Raw genomic sequence first — 18,641 nt, 5'->3', positions numbered from 1 at the left:
GAGAACAAAAAAGATGAAAACATGTAAACAGAATTAACAATGCCATATTAAATAAGAAATAATTGTTAACAGACAAGAATGCTTTGAAACTCGTGGTAGTGACCATTTGGTGGCTTATAAATATTTCTATTTCATGTGATTCATTATATGTAAATTCTGATTCATATATCAGTGATTGAGTTTGTAATTCCAGCTATGCTGCGTATTCCAATTATATTTATCTAGTGGCTGCTACATCTGTGTCCCTATTCTAATAAGTAAATTTTTTTGCAGCCATCTAATATAATTTGTAAATTTATTTCTCCTTGAAGCACATTTCACTTGTGTTAATACATCATGTATGATTTAATGCTTAATCAAAAATTGAATATTTGTATTAGTTTCTTAAGCAAATTAGACTAAAAGTATATTGTGGCCAGAAAGCAGTGCTAATATATTGATTCTGTAAAGATTGATATGCACACAGGGGATTATATGACTGTATACTTCCCAACCCTGCTTACCTTCAAGCTATTTTCATGTTTTATTTTTAAATGTTGATGTTGATGTTCATGTGCTCAGTATTTTGAACAGACAATGAAGTAGATATCTGAGGGAAGCTGACTACTTTTTTAAAAGTGGATTAATACATAATAACAGAAGAACACTAAGTTCACTTACCCATTGAGTTGCTTGGGCCTGAAAAAGCAAACGGAAATTAGTTTATTTCAAAGTGGCTACAAATAACTGCAACTGTATGTTGGGATATCAATGATGGCAGTCACGAGAGCTCTACAAATACTGTTATAAAAGAAATACTTTAAAAATATTCTGACTTATCCAGTCGAAATACACAAGGAGTTCCTTATTGCCTAACTGAAAAGATTAGTTGCCATCAATAAATCTGATTTTTGTGTGAAGAGAATTCTATAAGGTGGGGTGTCTGTCATTGAGAAATCTTGAGCTGAGGCTTGTAAGTCCCCCTCTGCAAAATAACAAACTATTGATGGTAGAGCATAACTTTCTAACAGGAACCTGCTGTAAAAGGTTCCACTCCAGATAGGTTGCACAGATCATCTTAAAAATGCAGCTAAGTCAAACATTTCCTGAGAGCTCACGTCTACAAAGAATACAAACCACCCTATTGACACTTTTGCAACTTTTTAATATATCCTTTATGGAGTCTGGTATAATAGCAACTGTCGAATTCACAAATAAATTAGGGAATTTATTGTGAGAACTTAAGGAACTGAGTTATTTAACATCTTAATTGAAAAATGGTAGGTTTGGAAACTTCAGCAATCTGTTTATTAAACGTGTGATTGGACGTCAGGAAGACCACTGCATTTCTGACTTATTTAATGGGTCCAGGCAGGGATGAAGAAGTTCACAAAAAAATGCGGGCCTGGCATTTCTCCTAATTCCTGAACACGAAGATCTCCAATGTTGATGGGTTTCATTTAAGTCTATTGATCAACATTCATGCTGCTACCTCTGTCATATAGACGTTAAACAAGGATGCCCGATACTCTGTTAACTTTGAGAAGTATTTGGGTGTCATCTGCATGCATGTAAAATAACATACCTAAATGAAAGACCATCAAGGGGGCATGTGTTCCCTGGGTGAGTGGTTTAAAGTGGTTTAACTATCCTTAATGCAAATGTTAGACCAGGCAGAGCCTGGGCCACAGTGGCACAACTACACAATGCATATGTATATGAAAAATAATATGACGGTGATCATAGATGATTATTTAATTGATACTGTAAATGCAACTGCCTGAAAACGTTTCCAAAAATGAAGGGTCAAGCCCAACCTAAATGCTATTCTACTTAGGAGAATGGACTAGAGGTTTTCTAACTTCCCTGCAGTGAAATAAGTACTTCCTGCAGTAAAACAATTAACTGGTCAGGATCAGCCACCAACTAACCTTTCAAGAATTGTCTACTGTGACATGCCCCCGGCTTACTCCCTTTCAGCCTGTCTTTTTAATATGCACCAGCAACAATTTACCATGATTCGAGAATGGACCTGGTAGTTTGTCTAACATTATAGAATCCCTACATCACAAGAAATGTACTCTGCCCCAACATAGGTATCCCATAGGTTCTGGTTCTCAGCAACCAAGAAAAAGAGTTGCTACCGTTCATCTGGCTTCTTTCTTTGGAAAAAATCTTAGTCCTGGGCCAATAAATAAAAAACGTAATAACACTTATCTCTCAAGACATCCCTATTTGGAACTTTAAAATGAATACAAATTGTAAATCGGACAGTGTCATACCACAGCATCAATTCCGGTGCAGTGTCCAGGGTCAGCATGGCCAGGGTAGTGTTTTGGGGCATTGGGTAGAGTTTTACTCCTGTGTCTTTGAGATCAATGAGGCATTCCGGCCATGTGGCCTCTGCAGTCTGTCCAGGGAGTCGAGGTGAAGAGGAGCTATGCGGTTGTATGTGGATTGGCCCCACCTGTAGACCGTTTCAAGCTTGGTGCGAATTACAAGATATACATTTGAAAGTTCCAAGATGTTACCAATTAAAGTTTCAGTTTTAGGATGCAGCTATGGTTTTCCCTCTCCTTGCTTGAGATTTCCCTTTTCTTCATCTTGCACTTTTACTAGATTTAGTTTTTTTTCCTGCCAGCTTTATTTTCCTCCTGTTTAAAAATAAAAAAATAAAAAACAGGTCAGACAGTGTGGTGGCAGTGAAGGGCCATGCTTTGCGACACACATTAAGTAAAGGGACAAAACCAAAGCAAGATATTCAAAGTCTTTCAATGGTAATCAAATCATACCGAGGTTTGAGGGCACCAGACTCTGAATCAAAGTCTGTTTCAACTTGATAGCTCAACATAATGAGCCTTACTACAAGTTTGGTGGTATCTGAGCAGTAAATCCACTCAGATACCACCAAATTGTATTACTGTTACCACCACTTGGTCTGGTGGTATTACCGCTGGATTACAAGTTGCGGCAACGGTTGTAAATCCGATTGGACTCCATGGGGGGATTTTCCAGTAAGGCGCCTGACATAACGCCAGCTGTTTCCTGGAGGTAAATCAGGTGCCCCAACAACAAACTTATAGTTGGCCGGTGCGTTAACATGCCAGTAAACATTATTACTGGCACGTTATTACTGCACCGGCCAACTTATATTGAGGCCCAATGGGTTGCTCTTCAGGATATTGAACTGCATTGTTCTGAGACACCTTCGGCTTCTAATAAGTTATATGGACTCAGCTAAATAGGGACACCTAACTCTCAGACTTTCTCCCAACCATGCACAACATTGACTTTTTGAATTAACAATTTCAATATTTTTGTCCAAATGGTTCTCTGTGCACAAGATACATTGGGCCTCATTATGTACAGCAGTGCTATGGGTGTTGGCGGTATGGTGGAGAATGTACTTCCAGCAAAAGTCTAATGGGAAATCATCCACCCTGCTACCAAGAATTATCAAATTTACCATACAGAATTATTGCTTGCTGTAAATCGGCTAAAATTCCCTGTGTCATCCTACAGACTCCACAAATGGGGTCTAACGCCACTGTGCCACTCCTTGCAATCCTGTGGTAAATCCATGGGACTACGTGGCAGAAACAGTTGTCGTTATTGGTTGTAAATCAGCATTTGTACCATCAAACTTACAATGAGGCCCATTGACCTTGCAGCAAAATCGCATATTTTGAGCTATTCAAAATGCAATTCAAGAAGCTTAGGTAAAAGAACGCCAACTCACCAGTCTGACTTACTGTATTTGCTATTCTAGCCTACAAATGGAAGTAAATAATGGAACCCTTACCTGATTTGCTTGTTTTTAATATCAGATGTTAGAAATGCAGGGTTCCTGTGTACACATATTATTTCTGTAAACAAATGTCAATTTGTCTTGCAGTGAGGGCATACAAAAAGATTGGAGAGCTTCAAAGACTTCTTGAGATTGCCCAAGGCAACTACAAGCAGCTAGGAGGGATCCTGGAAGAAGACCGAAAGAAGAAAAGAGAGGAAAAAGCAACTGAGAAGTAAGATATTTCAACAACACTTTTTTATTTTAGATTGCTATCACTAATGGGCACAATCATCAGTTCTTAATAATCATTGGGCATCATTAGGAGTATGTTTCCAGAGGTTTCCAAATTCGAATACCTTTACCACCACTCATTTTAGCCATACTCCTACCAAGTTACCCTTGGTGTAGTGGCAGTGTTAATCGCCATTATGAAGTCACACAGGGGTTGATTGGGGTTTTGGAGAAATTATCACCTGCAGTAAATCTGCCAGCAATAATTCCTCCATTTATGGGATTAAATGCAGAGGAATCACCTCCATCTAAATGCTAGAGGTTGTCCCCCCCCACCCACCTCACATCCGAACTCGTAATAAGTGGCAGCAAATCCGTAGTTAGGGACATATTGATACAAAATTGAGCTACACCAGCAAAGCACAACACGTTTACAAAAGATCACCAAATAATTTCTTATACACCAATCAATCATTTCAAATGTTGGAACGAGTTACTATGGACTGTTTAATGTGTATTCTAAATGTGTCCAGGGGGCTCGAGAAGCTTTATTGAATATCCCTTCCTCTCTTATCGCCTTAATCCCATTTCCAATACATTAAAGTCTACTGACTGCATCTATTTAGGGGGTTTACACTGGAAACACAAAAAAGCGATGGCTCAAAATTGTCTAGGTAACTCTCCATAACCTCTACATTTTGGCAATGGGGACTAATCGTATTTGCAGAGATACAATAGAACAAAAGCTTGCAGTTAATTTTTATCTTTTTTCTTTAAAAGCCATCTGGTTCAGTTCCTGTTTGATCAGGTTACACCATCGCATCCAGGCCTTCTATCTGCTTGGGCCCCGCTTCTGCCAGCACCTCCCTAATGCAGCCCAATCCCTTCCTGTCATAACCAGAGGTTGATGTCTGCACTGATTGGGGATATGACCCACGTGACATACCCAGAAGCAAGACGGGAGAAGACCCTGTTGGATGATCCAGTTAGCAAGTTTTACTGACTCCTTTGTGAGGTTATCTCCTGCTGAGGACAGGCTTTCCCATCTGTCTGGGACCCACCTCTGCCAACACCAACTGATGAAGCCCAAACTCTTCCCATGTACACACTCAGTGGATGCCTGCACTGATTAAGGGTCATGTGATGGCTCAGGGTGACCTGCCAAAGGTAGCTGGCAAAGGGTAGATGGTTAAGGTTTGCATGTGTTTGCCTCTTGGCATTCTAACCCACTCTTCTACTCTGCCAGGCCATGTGAAACGCTCTTCTGGAAACACTGTGTTCATTTCTGAAAGGGTCTAAAATCATTTCTGTTTTCAATCGCGGTGATGGCTTTTCTCTCCCGTGTGTTTCGTTGTGTTTAGCTGGTCTTCCTGTTTTGCTTCCTATAGCACTTTGATACCCTTCACGCTTAGCAGTGCTGCATCCAACATAAATACATTGATATACATACATGTGCTCATAGCCACACATGGTAGAAATGGAATAGGCAAAGCATCTTTACGCACTATAAATACTTGCTAAATAGCTGGTATCATCTGGTAGCCACAACCCATGGAAATGCTCCTTGCCGAAATTGTAATGTTTGACACAAAACAGTAAAACAGGCCATTGCACTTGGCCTCTGTCCCAGGGACACTCCTTAGTGATCAGACTTTTTCCATTGAGACAGCACGTAGAGCATCATAAGCAGACAGGTCAATGCTTCTATTGTCTTAATATGACGACATCCGCTAGATCAACTCTTGACCTAACTATAGTTTGCTATCCTTTTTGTAGATGTTCCCATTCTTACCTCATATCACTACTACCTCTCCTTTGCCTCTTCTCCTCTCTTCTGTCAATATCTTAAATGCAGAAATAGTGGCTTAGCTGTGATGGTTCTGTAGTGTTGGAATAGAATTATTAGTAGTGTGGAATGTAGAATGGTAAGAGGCTTAGGGGCCTATTATAATGGTTAAGAGAGGGAGAGTAGTGAAGGTGAGAGGCCCCCAGGCCTGCTGATAAATCACCCAACACAGTCAATAAAGGTACATCCCAGGAGGGAATAAGACCAAGTGAGAGTACGATTAAAGGCTGTTCATCTAAGGTTAGGGCAAACAGAATCTACTCTTCTCATGCAGAGAGCGCACTGCAGAAAACATGTTACAATTCATTTTTATATAGATTTGGTATCATCAATAGGGGGAAGGCCTAAGGGGCATAGGTTTGATCGGGATTGGACACTAAGAGGAGGCACCTGTGGGTACTATACGGTCGGTGATGGCTGATTGGTCCAAGGGCACGTGGCGAGATGATGGGGTACGTGGGGTCAAACGTTCAGCTGGGCTCATCACTCCGACATCCGTTGGCACTTGACACTTGACATCCTAACACGGTAACAATTTGCCCTTGTGGCCACACATTCTCATCCATTCATACTTTTGACCGGTTTGTCCGGCCGCAAGGCCAGCAGTTTGCACGTGTGAAAACAAGGCTCTGAAACATGCGTATTCATTACTGGATGTGAACATGAATTATAGGTTTCTATCAACGGTATCACTCTCTTGTTTAAACATAATCAACTGATAGGTTGGGGATGGGGGTTATGGGGTCACTGTATGATGGGGGTGTTGATTCGATATTGACAAGGGGGAAGGTTGGGATATATGGCTGCGATGACTGAATAACAAAAAATACATTTCATCTTAGACGTGCACTTACTTGGGAGGGGGTTCAGTGACTAGAGGTCCAAACGACATAACTCATTATGATGCCAAGGTGATCAGAGACGGGCCGAGGCCTAAATACACTTAAGACATACTTCTAACTCTATACAATTTGGACAATGTTATGACAAAAAACAGGGAATAATAATAATAGAGAAATTGCTGACAAATAATCACACAACAATGGAAGCCAAGGGCGACTAAGTTTCATATGGTATTTTCTAACAGCATACATACAATTACATTCTGTGTTATCAACAGTGAGGTAGGGTTGTGTGAGCTTGCACAGATCTATGGTTTGTTACTTATTATGAGATTACAGTTAGTCGTGCAAACATGTCAACATTATAAATCAACATATATTCTGCTTTCAATATAACAGGTTAGCATAGGAGCTTCCAGTGGCACACGTTTATTTACATTGTTTACTCATAAGCCTTCTTAGGTTATCGGCATGTTTATATAATTTCACACACAATGAGAAGGCATGGTTACGTTCATGTAAGTCAGATGGGGAAGCTGCGTTCACTGATTTAAGGGTCTTTTTGGTTGTTGACTTTGCTCTGGGGTACACAGGGATTATGTTTTTATGGCCAGAGTCTGTGGGGTGCAGGGCAGGTTTACAGAGACAGATGGCCCTGGCTCTGGCCCTTTCCCTCTGGGTTGCATCTGAATCAATGGAGGGAGTCGGACGGCAAGTGATGCAGTGTGGATTTTGTTGCATTCCTGCTGCCAGTCTTCTCATGGGAACCAAGTGGTTATGTGGACAGCGAGATGAGGTGGGAGGGAGAGCCGCGCTGGCTGTGCGCGCTTGATGGAGATGGCTGCAGGCTGGAGTGAAATCTGAATGGCCCTTTGCTATTTGCAAATGGAGTCTGTGTGTTACAAAATGGAGTTTTGGTTCTGCTATACAAGGGTGTGCATGGGGATACGGCAGCACCCATGGATGTGCTTGTACGAAAGGGGTCATGGTTCTCGTAGGTGTTCCCGCATGAGTGCCCCAGGGCCGGGGCCCTGGACCTGAAGCAGCCATGGCTGGGCCCACCCAGGAAGCATAGGAATAAGGGGGGGGTCTTAAGTGTCCCCCCTTCCACTCAGTAGTTGCACTACTGAGGAGTAAGGCAGAGTGTGTTCCTGGGGTCATTGAGAGATTTACTTCTAAAATAGAGAAGGCATGAATAAACGTACCTGTGCAGACTCCTTACTTCAATTGGTGACGAACGGCTGAACTACATGCATGGAGGAGCATGTGCAAACTGCTAAGAAGCATAAGAGGACCCTGCAGTGCCCACGGTGTCTCCATCGCATTTCGGATCCGAAATTGGATTGATGCTGTTACTTTGCTGAAGATCATTGTCCCCCGTATGTGCACCAATCTTGGAAGGGGGCTAGCAGGGGGGTTGGGAGGCATGAGCTTGTCCTATGCTTTGTGCGACATTCTAGTGCTGAATGCGAGACACTGCTGTGCCGTTAGAGATGGAATTTAGAGATAAGAACCTCTAATCCTGTTCGTGCACGCTCTAGCAAGTACACAACTTCAGAGGAAAGGCCCTAATAACGTGCATGGACATGCAGCCTTTCTTTTAACTCTTATTATATCTCCAGGTGATCTTTACTCGAAGAGCCTCTTCTTCTTGTCAGTGCTATTCAAAGCCAGTGTCTATTCAAAGAATTATCTCACAGTGATTGTCATTTTGCATACCTCTTCTTGATGTCAGTGCATGGCAATCATCATTATATATTTTATGCTTCATGTCAGTAGAGCAATGAAATTGTGAAAATAATTTGCAATACATGCAGCGAGTCCCTATTCCTCCACTGTAGCCCTTTTTGTTGGTACATGGTGAGCCACTGTTTCCATGGATGGAGTGGAAGGAGTACTGGCTGAACTATATTGGAACAATAGAGCATGAGAACCTCACACCTGCAAAGAAGAAAATGTTATTACTACACTCCTTAAGTACAGAAGGGCACTGAGTTTTTTCGAGAATTGCCTCCTTTGCGGTCAGGAGAAGAACAGAGCACTGAATATGAGCTGGCATTGAAGCACCTGGGTGTATATTGCTATCCTAAGATGAATGTAGCAGTGAACAGATATTATTTCTATTCCAGGAAACAAGAAATGGATGAGTCTGGAGTTGATTATATCAGCACTCTCAAGAAGTTGGTTTTGACATATAATCTTGGCAGGGGATTAACACAAAACGACCTCATACAAGATCAAATCATAATCCATACAGATAGTGATATACTGGAGAGGTTATGGATGTGTGGTGATCCTTTATTGGAGGAGACTATTACGATTGCCACGAAGGTGGAACATACTACGATTTGTGCTAAGGCTATAAAAGAAAAAGACAAGGACTTGCACAAAGCGATAAAAGTTACAATGGTCAAACCTAAGAAGGGAAAGGATGCTTCTTCAGGAAAGCACAAGCGGTTTAATAGAAGCAACAAGTGGAGAGAAATACATAGTCTGAGGACGCGTCCGGGGAGAAGATGAAGTCTTTCACTGGAAAATGCTGTTGCTGTGGAAAAAGGGTGTATTATGTGAATTCAAAACATTGTCCTGCATTAACCAAAAATGTTCCAATTGTGGAATGAAAGGTCACTTTGGAATTTTATATAGGAATCAAAAAGCAGAGTAACACAGTAAAATGAGGGTGTGAAGATGAGGAAATAGAGGAAGGGCAGGAAGATGTGGAGGTGGTTACGATAGCGTGGGGCGAGAAGAATTGATGGGGTGAATTCAGAGCTAGTGGTGGATTCAAGGTCGCTGTACACCATTATCACAAGGGATAAATGGGAAGAGCTGTGTTTTTAGTCTGGGGTTGAAAAAAACATATATAGGCGATCCTGAAGCTTTTGAGGGTTCTGTAAAATGGCTTTGATTGAATTCAAAGGGAGATTAGAGGACGTGAAGGTATATGTGACATAAAAGGTGTGAATGTTTTGGGCTGGGAGGATCAAGCCAAGTTTAAGATTAAGCTCAGTCCAGGAAAAGTGAAGAACTTTTATTGATTGTGTTGGCAAGTGAAAAAGGAATTGTTGAATACTCTAAAGGTAAAGACAAATAATTATTCGCTGGGGTGTTTAAAGATGGAATTGGGAAGCTCAAGGGGTATTGCCATAAAATTGAGCTCAAAGCTGGAGTTAAGCCAATGTCACATGCAGTGAGGCACACTTGTTGCGTTTGAATGTTAAGAAAGAACTTCATAGGCTCAAGATGAAAGGAGTAATAGAAGATGTAGAGGTGTCGGAATTGGTTTTTCCAATTGTGGTTGCCAGGAAGTCCAATGGAAAGGTGAGACTTTTTATGGATTTAAGAGAATTGAACAAGGCACTTGTGGTGGAGAAATATTTGTGGCCAGTAATATCAGAAAAATATTAAATTTAATAGCGGATGCATTTTCCACGATTGATCTTTCTGCAGCGTATCATCAAATCCAACTACATCAGGAATCTAGGAAATATACTTACTTTATAATGTTTTTTGGCATGTTTCGAAATATGAGAATGCCCTTTAGGTTGATGTCAGCTGCCGCTTTATTCCAGTACATATTTGTTAAGATGGAGGGAATGCTTTCACGATGACATCTTAGTGTGTGGACAAGGAGAAAAGCAACTTAATAGTAGGCTGTGTATAGTATTGAAAAATGTAGGAGAGAAAAGTATGACAGCAGAGCATAGCAAACGCAAATTTGGCATGCAGGAAGTGGATTATATGGGTCATACAGTATGCAAGGGTGGATATAAACCGAGATTAGAGGTCATGAGAGCAATAGAAGAAGCACCTTGTCCCAGTAGTGAAGACGAGCTGCACTTATTCCTAGGTGTGGCAGAATAGTACAATTAATTTATTCCACAATTTACGGAAATTGCTCAGCTGTTAAGAGAGCTCATGAATATAAACTTACATTTTGCGTGGATGGATAGTCATGAACTAGGTGGAAATGAAATGAAGAGAGGCACATTAGAAGCACCATTATTAGGAGATTGTGTTCCAGAAGGAAATCCATAATTACTGTATATGCGAGTTTCAAAGGTTTGAGTGCAGTGTTATCCCAGAAGGATGAGGACCGAGAAAGAATAAAGAATAAATAATGTTCACGTCTAGAGCTGTGACGGGCACTGAAACACCTTACTCATTGACTGAAGCATGTTGTTGGGGAGCAGAACATTTCAGGCAATATGTTTGGGGAGAGGTGTTGGTGATAAGTACAGATCATAAACCATTAGAGGAGGTTTTAACAGTGAGAGTAATCTCTAGGGCGACAGCTATAATTTCCAGATTAGGGCTGAGATTGATGGAATTTAATTGTTTGGTGGAATACTAACTAGGGGGAAAAGCAATTGTGTGGCAGATTTTCTTATCCAGGATGCCATTACCGATGAGTAGTAGTGTTCCTGAAGAGGATGTAGAGGAACAAGTTTGTAGAGTTGTGCAGATATGAGTGGGGAGAATGTAATAAGGAAGATGAATTACCCAATAAGGTCGAAAATTGATTATTGAAGGATGGCCTGAAAAGGACAAGTAGAAGAAAGGTGTAAAGTTTTAAATACCCAATAAATAAATAATTGCACCTTGAAACACGTTTTGCTGTATATGCGCATTAAAAATACCCAATAAATAAAAAGGATACTTTATGGTGGCAGATGAATTCTCCATTGAAGGGGGTTGGATTATGAGGGGGTATAAAGTGCCTGAAGGGGTGAGAGGACAAATAATCCAATTGGCTCATGAGTCACCCTGGAGTTACAATAACAAAGAGGAAGTAAGAGAAAGATATTGGTGGCTTGCAATGGGCACACAGGTAGAGAGGATACTGCTTATGTGTGCACTGTGTGCAAATTGTGATACAAATATGGTGACTAGTAGCCTGCTGTTGACACCCATTCCTGTGCCAAAGGAACCATGCATGGGATTAGGGATTGATGTTCTTGTTCCTAATGAAGGATTAGTACGAGGTAACAGATTCTTGTTGGTGTTTCTAGATGGGTATTCATGTTGGCCAGAAATGGCAGTTGTAGATTAAGTCACGTAAAGGAAAGTAATTGTGTTTTAGGAAAAAATCTTTTTTTTTTTAAAAATTATTGTTGTTTTATAGCGCGCTTAATACCTGAACCAGTTTCTAAGCACGAGCTCGGGATTTGAGCCTGTGTTGCTATGCGTTGTCTTGCTTCCAAAACAAATGCGTTGGCCCTGAGCTATCCTCCCGGCCTTTAGGAGAGAAGTCAATCCAGAAGTTGTGCTGAGTGATAAGGGTCCTCAATTTAAGTCAAAGGAGATTAAGAAATGTTGTGATAAATTGAGTTTTGTATGGAAGTGTTCATCTGTCTATCACCCTGAAACTAATTGCATGGTGGATGGACTAAATAGAATTATTGGGGAGTGTGTGCAATCAGCCCTAGCTAATGGTCTCTACTGGAAGGAGGTTTTCAGTGATCTCTTATGGAGCATTAGAATAACACCCCATAGTGCTACTGGAGTTTTGGCGTTTTGTTTAATGAGGGGTAGAGAGCCCAACAGGACGTTTGTTTTCTCTGCATGGATTAATGAGCTGCGATCCTTCTTCTAGACTTGTCTCATCAAGTGAATGTCTGGCCGGAGAGCAGGAGAGCTCCAAGTTGTCTGGGCATGGCTGAAGCTGCCGGAAAACAAGTGGCAGCAGGCTACCAGCATTTGAGGAGTGGGTGAGTTTGCAGAGCTAGGTCCTCTGGAGCACTAGGAGGGTGAATGATGACGCGTGCAAACATCAGGAGTCGCGGTACTCCAGAGCAATGGCAGTGCTGACCTGCGCCCATGTCAGGGCAACATTGCAGGGTTCTGTTCTCTACAGGCAGAATGTCCGCTAACCTACTGTACCGGCGGTCGTTGCGCTGGGGAGCCAGAAAAGTACGGTCTGGGCTGATGCTCCATGCACGGCCAAGGAGAAGCAGCTGCCATGGAAGAGGATGGCCACATTACTGGTCAGTGTACATGTTGGTTAGAAGCCTCAGACTGTGATCGGGTGTGTTCACAAGCGGAGACCATGTGCTCCAGGCAGTACTGCAATGTCGGTTCAGCAATAATCTATAAGTAAGGGGTCTTCATGGGCAAGTTTATTCAGGTCTTTATATTATTAGGAAAGCTCCAAATGACCCCACAGACGCACTCCGCCTTACTCCTCAACAGTGTAACTTCTTTCCCTCTCTTAACCATTATAATAGGAGCCATACGCCCCTTCGCATTCTGCATTCCACACTACAGATTCTAATTTTATTGTAACACTACACATCCCTCTCCTCTGAACATTTTCCTTTTAATAAATACAATAGATGGAGAAAGGAGAACAAAAAATAGAATAATAACAGAACAACAATAAAACAAAACCAATAAATCCCATCTAATACAGACAAATGATAACATTCTAATATCTAAACAGCAACCTTATTTTATGAAGAACATATTCCTGAAACTTGTTAGGCAATTTCCTTATTCTCATACTTCTTCTTACACCTTGCTCCAGTCTACCACATTCGCCTCCCTCTCTCGCCAAGCTCTCACAAGCTCTCGGCAGGACCATTAACTCTTCCAATTCCAGCATTACTATTCCCCACGTCCGTCAGCATAAAATAATCCCAATTATCCCAAAGTCTCTCCTCATTCCTTCTCATATTTTCAGACGCACATTTCACAACCCTACACTGCTGAAAACACTCTAGCACCTTCATATGATCAGAACATTTTGAAATTCCCTTCTTGCCTCTTCTTCCACATTTCCCTTTAACAACATCTCCTATTAGAATCCTGTTACCTCCTTTTTTAATACTCCCCTTGAATTTCTTGTCATGGAATTCCTTCATCTTCTTCTGGGTTTCTAACATCCTGTTAGCAACAACATCGTCACTAACTTTCTTCATCCCTCACTTCTCATTAATCCGTGCCGGAGAAAAGTTCAGCGTCCCTGAATTTATCCTTACTTGTCTCTTTTTCGGCCCGTTGTTTCCTCAGTCAAAATTTTCAAAAGGGCCCAGATTTGTACCATGCTTTACTTTCTTTGCCCCTCTTCTTTCCCATCAGAATTTTGAATAATGCCCTTGTGGCTTATTTGTGGCATAGCTTTCACTTTTGACCTTCATTCTCTATCTTCTTGTCGCCCCTGCGCTTTGAAACGATAAGTGTGTTAAGTTTATTGCCACCTTGTAAATCAACAAAATAACTTTAAGTGAATCAAATGGAAAAGCCATCTCACCATCATCCAAAACCTCCCAAATTACGAGAAGCGGGCTTCCCCGGCTATTTCACTTCTACAGCAGCGGTATGCCACTGAGAATGTTTTAGCACCCCTTTATTCTGTCTGGGAAATGATCAAATAACATGAATGTGGTTTGATCCCCTTATGTAAGTACATACTTATTCTTGAATAGTCTTTAATTTGTAAATCCTTTAATAATTTATGTTGCTGTTATTTTTGTCATTGTTCGCTTGGAATACCAGTTTGATGGTTCATTTGCAATTTCAGTAAGCACAATTCTATTTCAAATTAATTCCTTTAATCGATTACTGAAAACCGTTTCTTGCCTGATTAACAACGCTGCAAGTGGAATGTATTTAAAGGTACTCACAGTACATTAGTTTCCAAGTTCATCCATTCAAAAGATTTCAACTTTCTATTTTCAAACAAAATCAAGAACCTATTCTAGACTCCTTCTCTAATGGGCCATCTGAGGATATTGTCAAAGATTCTCTGAGAGTCTGTTTGTCTAATACCAGAATAAACAATATTCTGATGGAATCAGGACAGTTATTATTCTAGAGACCTCATTCCATGCTCCAGTGTGACTTTTTCTATTAGATAATATGCAAAAACCAGATCGAGGCCAAAAGAACCATATCAAAGATACTGCTGCAACCCGATTGGTCTGTGCTGCACATCCGACACAGGTATTTAAATCCACAAAACCAAACAGGGCAAACCCCCTTCTACCCTGAATAATGCTGTTCTTTATAGGCCTGCCCGATTTTTGTCCCAACAGCAAAACCCTACCTGGCCACTCTAGCCAATCAACCACAGACATAACTCCTCAAGAACCTCCCGAACTACCTCACCTTTCAATCTGGTACAACCTTTACAGTACAGAAACCTAAATGCACACTGCAGCGTTAGCCTACTTTTACCTCTACCTTCACGTTGACCACTTCAAGGGTGATTAGAGCTCTCCGAATGGCCTGCAACATCTTATTCACCATTACATACCCTCCACCCCTTCCCGGTATCCCAGCGGTGAAGAGTACTCTTCAGTTCTCCCCTTGTGATAAAGATACACCCAAATGAAACTGCTGAACACCACCTAGAATCATAGTGGCCCATAGGACTCTGGTATGCCCAGCCAGCACCTATCAACACCACAAGATTCTCGCCTGCCTCTCCCTCCACCACACTAACTACTGTGATGAATCAGTAATGATTCCTCCCAGAAACATGGCCTGGGGCAGTTCTCATGTGGCCAGGGAAAGGCAGACGCTAGAACAGAAGGGATGCTGGAATGTGGATGCAGCAGATTTCACCTGCTTGTTCTGAGAGGGTCCTGTTCGCCCAAACTCTGAAGTGCAGAGGCTGTCTTTCCCCATGTGAGTCTGATTGCCGTGGTTGCTGTGCAGGAAACGTGTCCGAGACCAAAGCGAGGGGCTGTGGCTGAGTCGCAGGTTTTAGGAGCGAGAGGGGCTCCTTGAATGAGTGGTCGTACTGGAGACACCTGAGCAGAGGAAGGGTGTGGGTCTCTGTGAAACCAAAAGCAGTAGAAGTTGTGCCTGAAGTCGTGCAACCCGCAGAACAAGGATCACAGAAGCCAGTGAGTCAAACCTGGTGTCCTGATTCCTTGCGTGAGCCCTGCCGGCAAAAATATCCAGTCTAATCTTCACTGCGTGAAGAAGCAGAAGTGAGCTGAAGTTGTTTGTTGTATTCTTAACAAGGGAACAATCAACAGTAGTACTCGCGTGTGTTTGGAAAAGTCCCTTTTACACGCGTGAAAGCAAATGCTACTGAAAGACATTGTTAAACCCTTAAACATTATGAAGAAGGGGTCACGTGTCTATTATTAAGCAGAATGAATGTTGTGGACAATTCAAGTCTCTAAAACATGTGAAGCTGTGGTTGTGTGAGCCTAATTTGGTTTCCCAAGTGAAGAGTGTACTTTACCTCTTTATTCAAACAAACAATCATTGTTCACAAGAGAAGTCAAGTGTTTAAAGTGGTGAAGAAGTTGATAATGGCACAGATTCACAGAGAGGAGATGTTGTGCCAAAAGGAGTGAAGAAATGAATAGAGGGAAAGATCTGGAGAGTGGGGGAAGTTTTTCAGAAAGGGGTAAATAAAGAAATGGAGAAGGGTAAAGCTCTGAATGGGAAATGGATGCTACCCATAGTCTCCATGGCCTGAATGAGTGGTGGGTCACTACTACTCTGCCTCTGCTTCCTCTTGGGCCATCCTGGAGAGTCTCCATCCATTACTCTTGACGTGTGACCATTCTTTGTTAGCTGGCTGCTACCCATTTGCCCAATTGAGCTGACCTCACCCCTTGGTCAGATTACTCCTTCCTCCTGGTAGGCTCTCCATCTCTGCTGCTATTTCTGCCTTCTGGGTCATCCTTTTGGGTACACTGGTTATTCCTCCTTTCATCAATGTGGGTTGTCTTTGGCAGAGCGTTCAAAACTTTTGCTACCAGAGCACTTCACCAGAACTGTAAAGGAATACATGTCCTTACCGGGTTCTCCCAATATTAAAGAGTGGGATTTGGATTTGCAGTGACTATCACTGTGAATAGATGTCTCTGGGTTCTGGAGTCCAGATAGGGGTGCCCTCTCTGGGTCTTCTGTGGGCTGCGTGCCTCCTAGGCTGCACCTCTGGAGTGCAACTGACACTTACCTGGTTTAACCGTGTTTGCCTATGGACTTTGTCAACAATGATCTAATAGTAAATAATGGGACAAATGTTTGAATCCTTAATTTTATGCGTTCCCTCGAGGGTTAATATGGCTTGTCACCAAACGCTAGATTTTTAGTACTAACCTGTGATTTATTGGGTATTTTAATGTAATGAATCACTACACCTCACTTCTTTCCCTTAGGGTAACATGGTGTGTCAGTAACCACTTGCAATTAGTGTTTCTGTTCTATTCCAGGAGTTAAATGGGAACCTGTGCAGGCCCAGGATTGTTGGACTAATTTGATCTGACTTTTGGGTGGCCCTCTGGGCATTATTTAACCCCATCACTCTGTGCCACATTATATGTATATGATTTCCTTGTAGGTGTATCTTATTTATTTATTAGCATTTAGTTTATTACAAACTTTTGCTATTCCAATCCAATTTTTAACAATTTTAAAAATACTGTCCTAGAAAAACTCCAACCAGGATCAGTAGGAAAAAGAGGGTCCAAAACATACACAGGTAAAAATGCAGAGAAAGGAAAAAAAGAAGATAAAGATGAGAATCACAGATTAACTAGTAGATGCAAATCTGTCAAGACCTCAATTAGCCCGGTTCTCAGTGATTATTTCCATTTGACAACATCAAAGACTAAGAGTTAGAGACGGTCTATCCAGAGGGTTTAAATCGACCAGGTACATCCATAATTGTTTTGCAAATTGTTCTCAGTGATTTGATTCATGTTCTGTTTTAACTTGCTTCTTATGCATTTCCTGTTGTTTCATGTAAAGCGCTTTGGCTTAAAGCGCTATATAAAATCCAATAAATACAAATACAAATACAAATAAAAATACAAATAAGCCAAAGAGTTTCTATCGCTTTCTCGTTATGATTTGATAGATTCTCTTAGTTTTTGCTTGAATATGAGCTCTATGAATTTTACCAGAGATCTCATTAGGCCTTGATTGGTTCCCCCCATAGAGAGACTCCCACCAGGCATCCGCATCTGTCCCAAAAGTTTTCTTCATGCACTCGTACAAGAAGAGTTCTCTCAGTTCTTAGTTCTGGGCAGAAAAGAATCAGATGTTTTAGGGACTCTGATTGGGACTTACATAGCCGACATCTATCATCTTCAACCATGCCACTGTATCTAAGTAGGGTGACTTTGGTGTGTAAAATGTTCAATCGGAATCTCAAAAACAGGTCCCTTTATTTGGGATGTGGGAATTTCTTCAATTTTTGTGGAGTGATATTAAGTTGTCCAATAAGTGATCTTGATAAGATGTGAATCTTTGAGTTTGATCTTCTTATTTCTGTTTCATTCCAATAGGCTGTCCATAGTGCTCTTTTGACCAATAAAGGATTTCTGCAGATATCATCAACTGATCAGCCCAGGTTAGAGAGTATTCCCAGGTATCTGTCTCTCCATAGATTTAACGCCCAGTCGGTCATACCCTCTTCTTTCATCCTTATAATATGGAACTGTGGTGGGCAATCCACAGTGTTAAGTTTGCAGAAGGTTGACGGGGCGCTCCAAACGATTCGCACATGCAGTGATAGGAGACCCAGCTCATGTTTTAGGATCGCCACACAAATCGTATTTGGCAATCTTATAATCTTCTTCCAGAAGCTGCTCTCTAGTTTCTCCCAGGAATCACATGGCAGCCCCAAACCTGCTTCTGTCGCGTAGGTCCATGTTGGCACTACCTTTTGATTATAAAAGTTGATGACAGGGAGCAGAGAACATTTTCATTATTTATTACCTTTCATACCTTGCAAAGTCAGTTGCTTTATTTTCATTTTCAGATTGAGTATTCAGGGCTTCTCCTACCTGCTTGCGCTGATCATTATCCCCAAGCATTTTATTTCAGCCACAGATCTTATTTTATTTGGGCCCAAGAACCAGCTTGTTGATCTTTTACTTCTTGTTCTCGAGTTTTCCATCTTTGATATTTCTGCTTTCCAATATTGATTTTTAGTCTGCATACTTCTGTAAAGAGTCTAGCTTTTTCTGGAGACTGAGGG

The 18,641-nt window shown here is 41.4% G+C and overlaps 1 protein-coding gene across 2 annotated transcripts in view; it reads left to right on the top strand.

Annotated features, from left to right (window-relative positions):
* The window catches only part of ANKRD42 (ankyrin repeat domain 42), a 617,667-nt gene that overhangs the window by 446,470 nt on the left and 152,556 nt on the right, over nt 1-18,641 (top strand). For both annotated transcript variants that reach the window (XM_069639864.1, XM_069639863.1), the window contains one exon: nt 3,875-4,001. In XM_069639864.1, the coding sequence (XP_069495965.1) occupies nt 3,875-4,001 (127 nt within the window). The remainder of the gene's footprint in view (nt 1-3,874; nt 4,002-18,641) is intronic.

Source organism: Ambystoma mexicanum, chromosome 7q (genome assembly GCF_040938575.1).
Source record: "Ambystoma mexicanum isolate Mex_15411 chromosome 7q, UKY_AmexF1_1, whole genome shotgun sequence".
Lineage (NCBI taxonomy): Eukaryota > Metazoa > Chordata > Amphibia > Caudata > Ambystomatidae > Ambystoma > Ambystoma mexicanum.
This window is presented reverse-complemented; position numbering and strand designations above follow the sequence as displayed.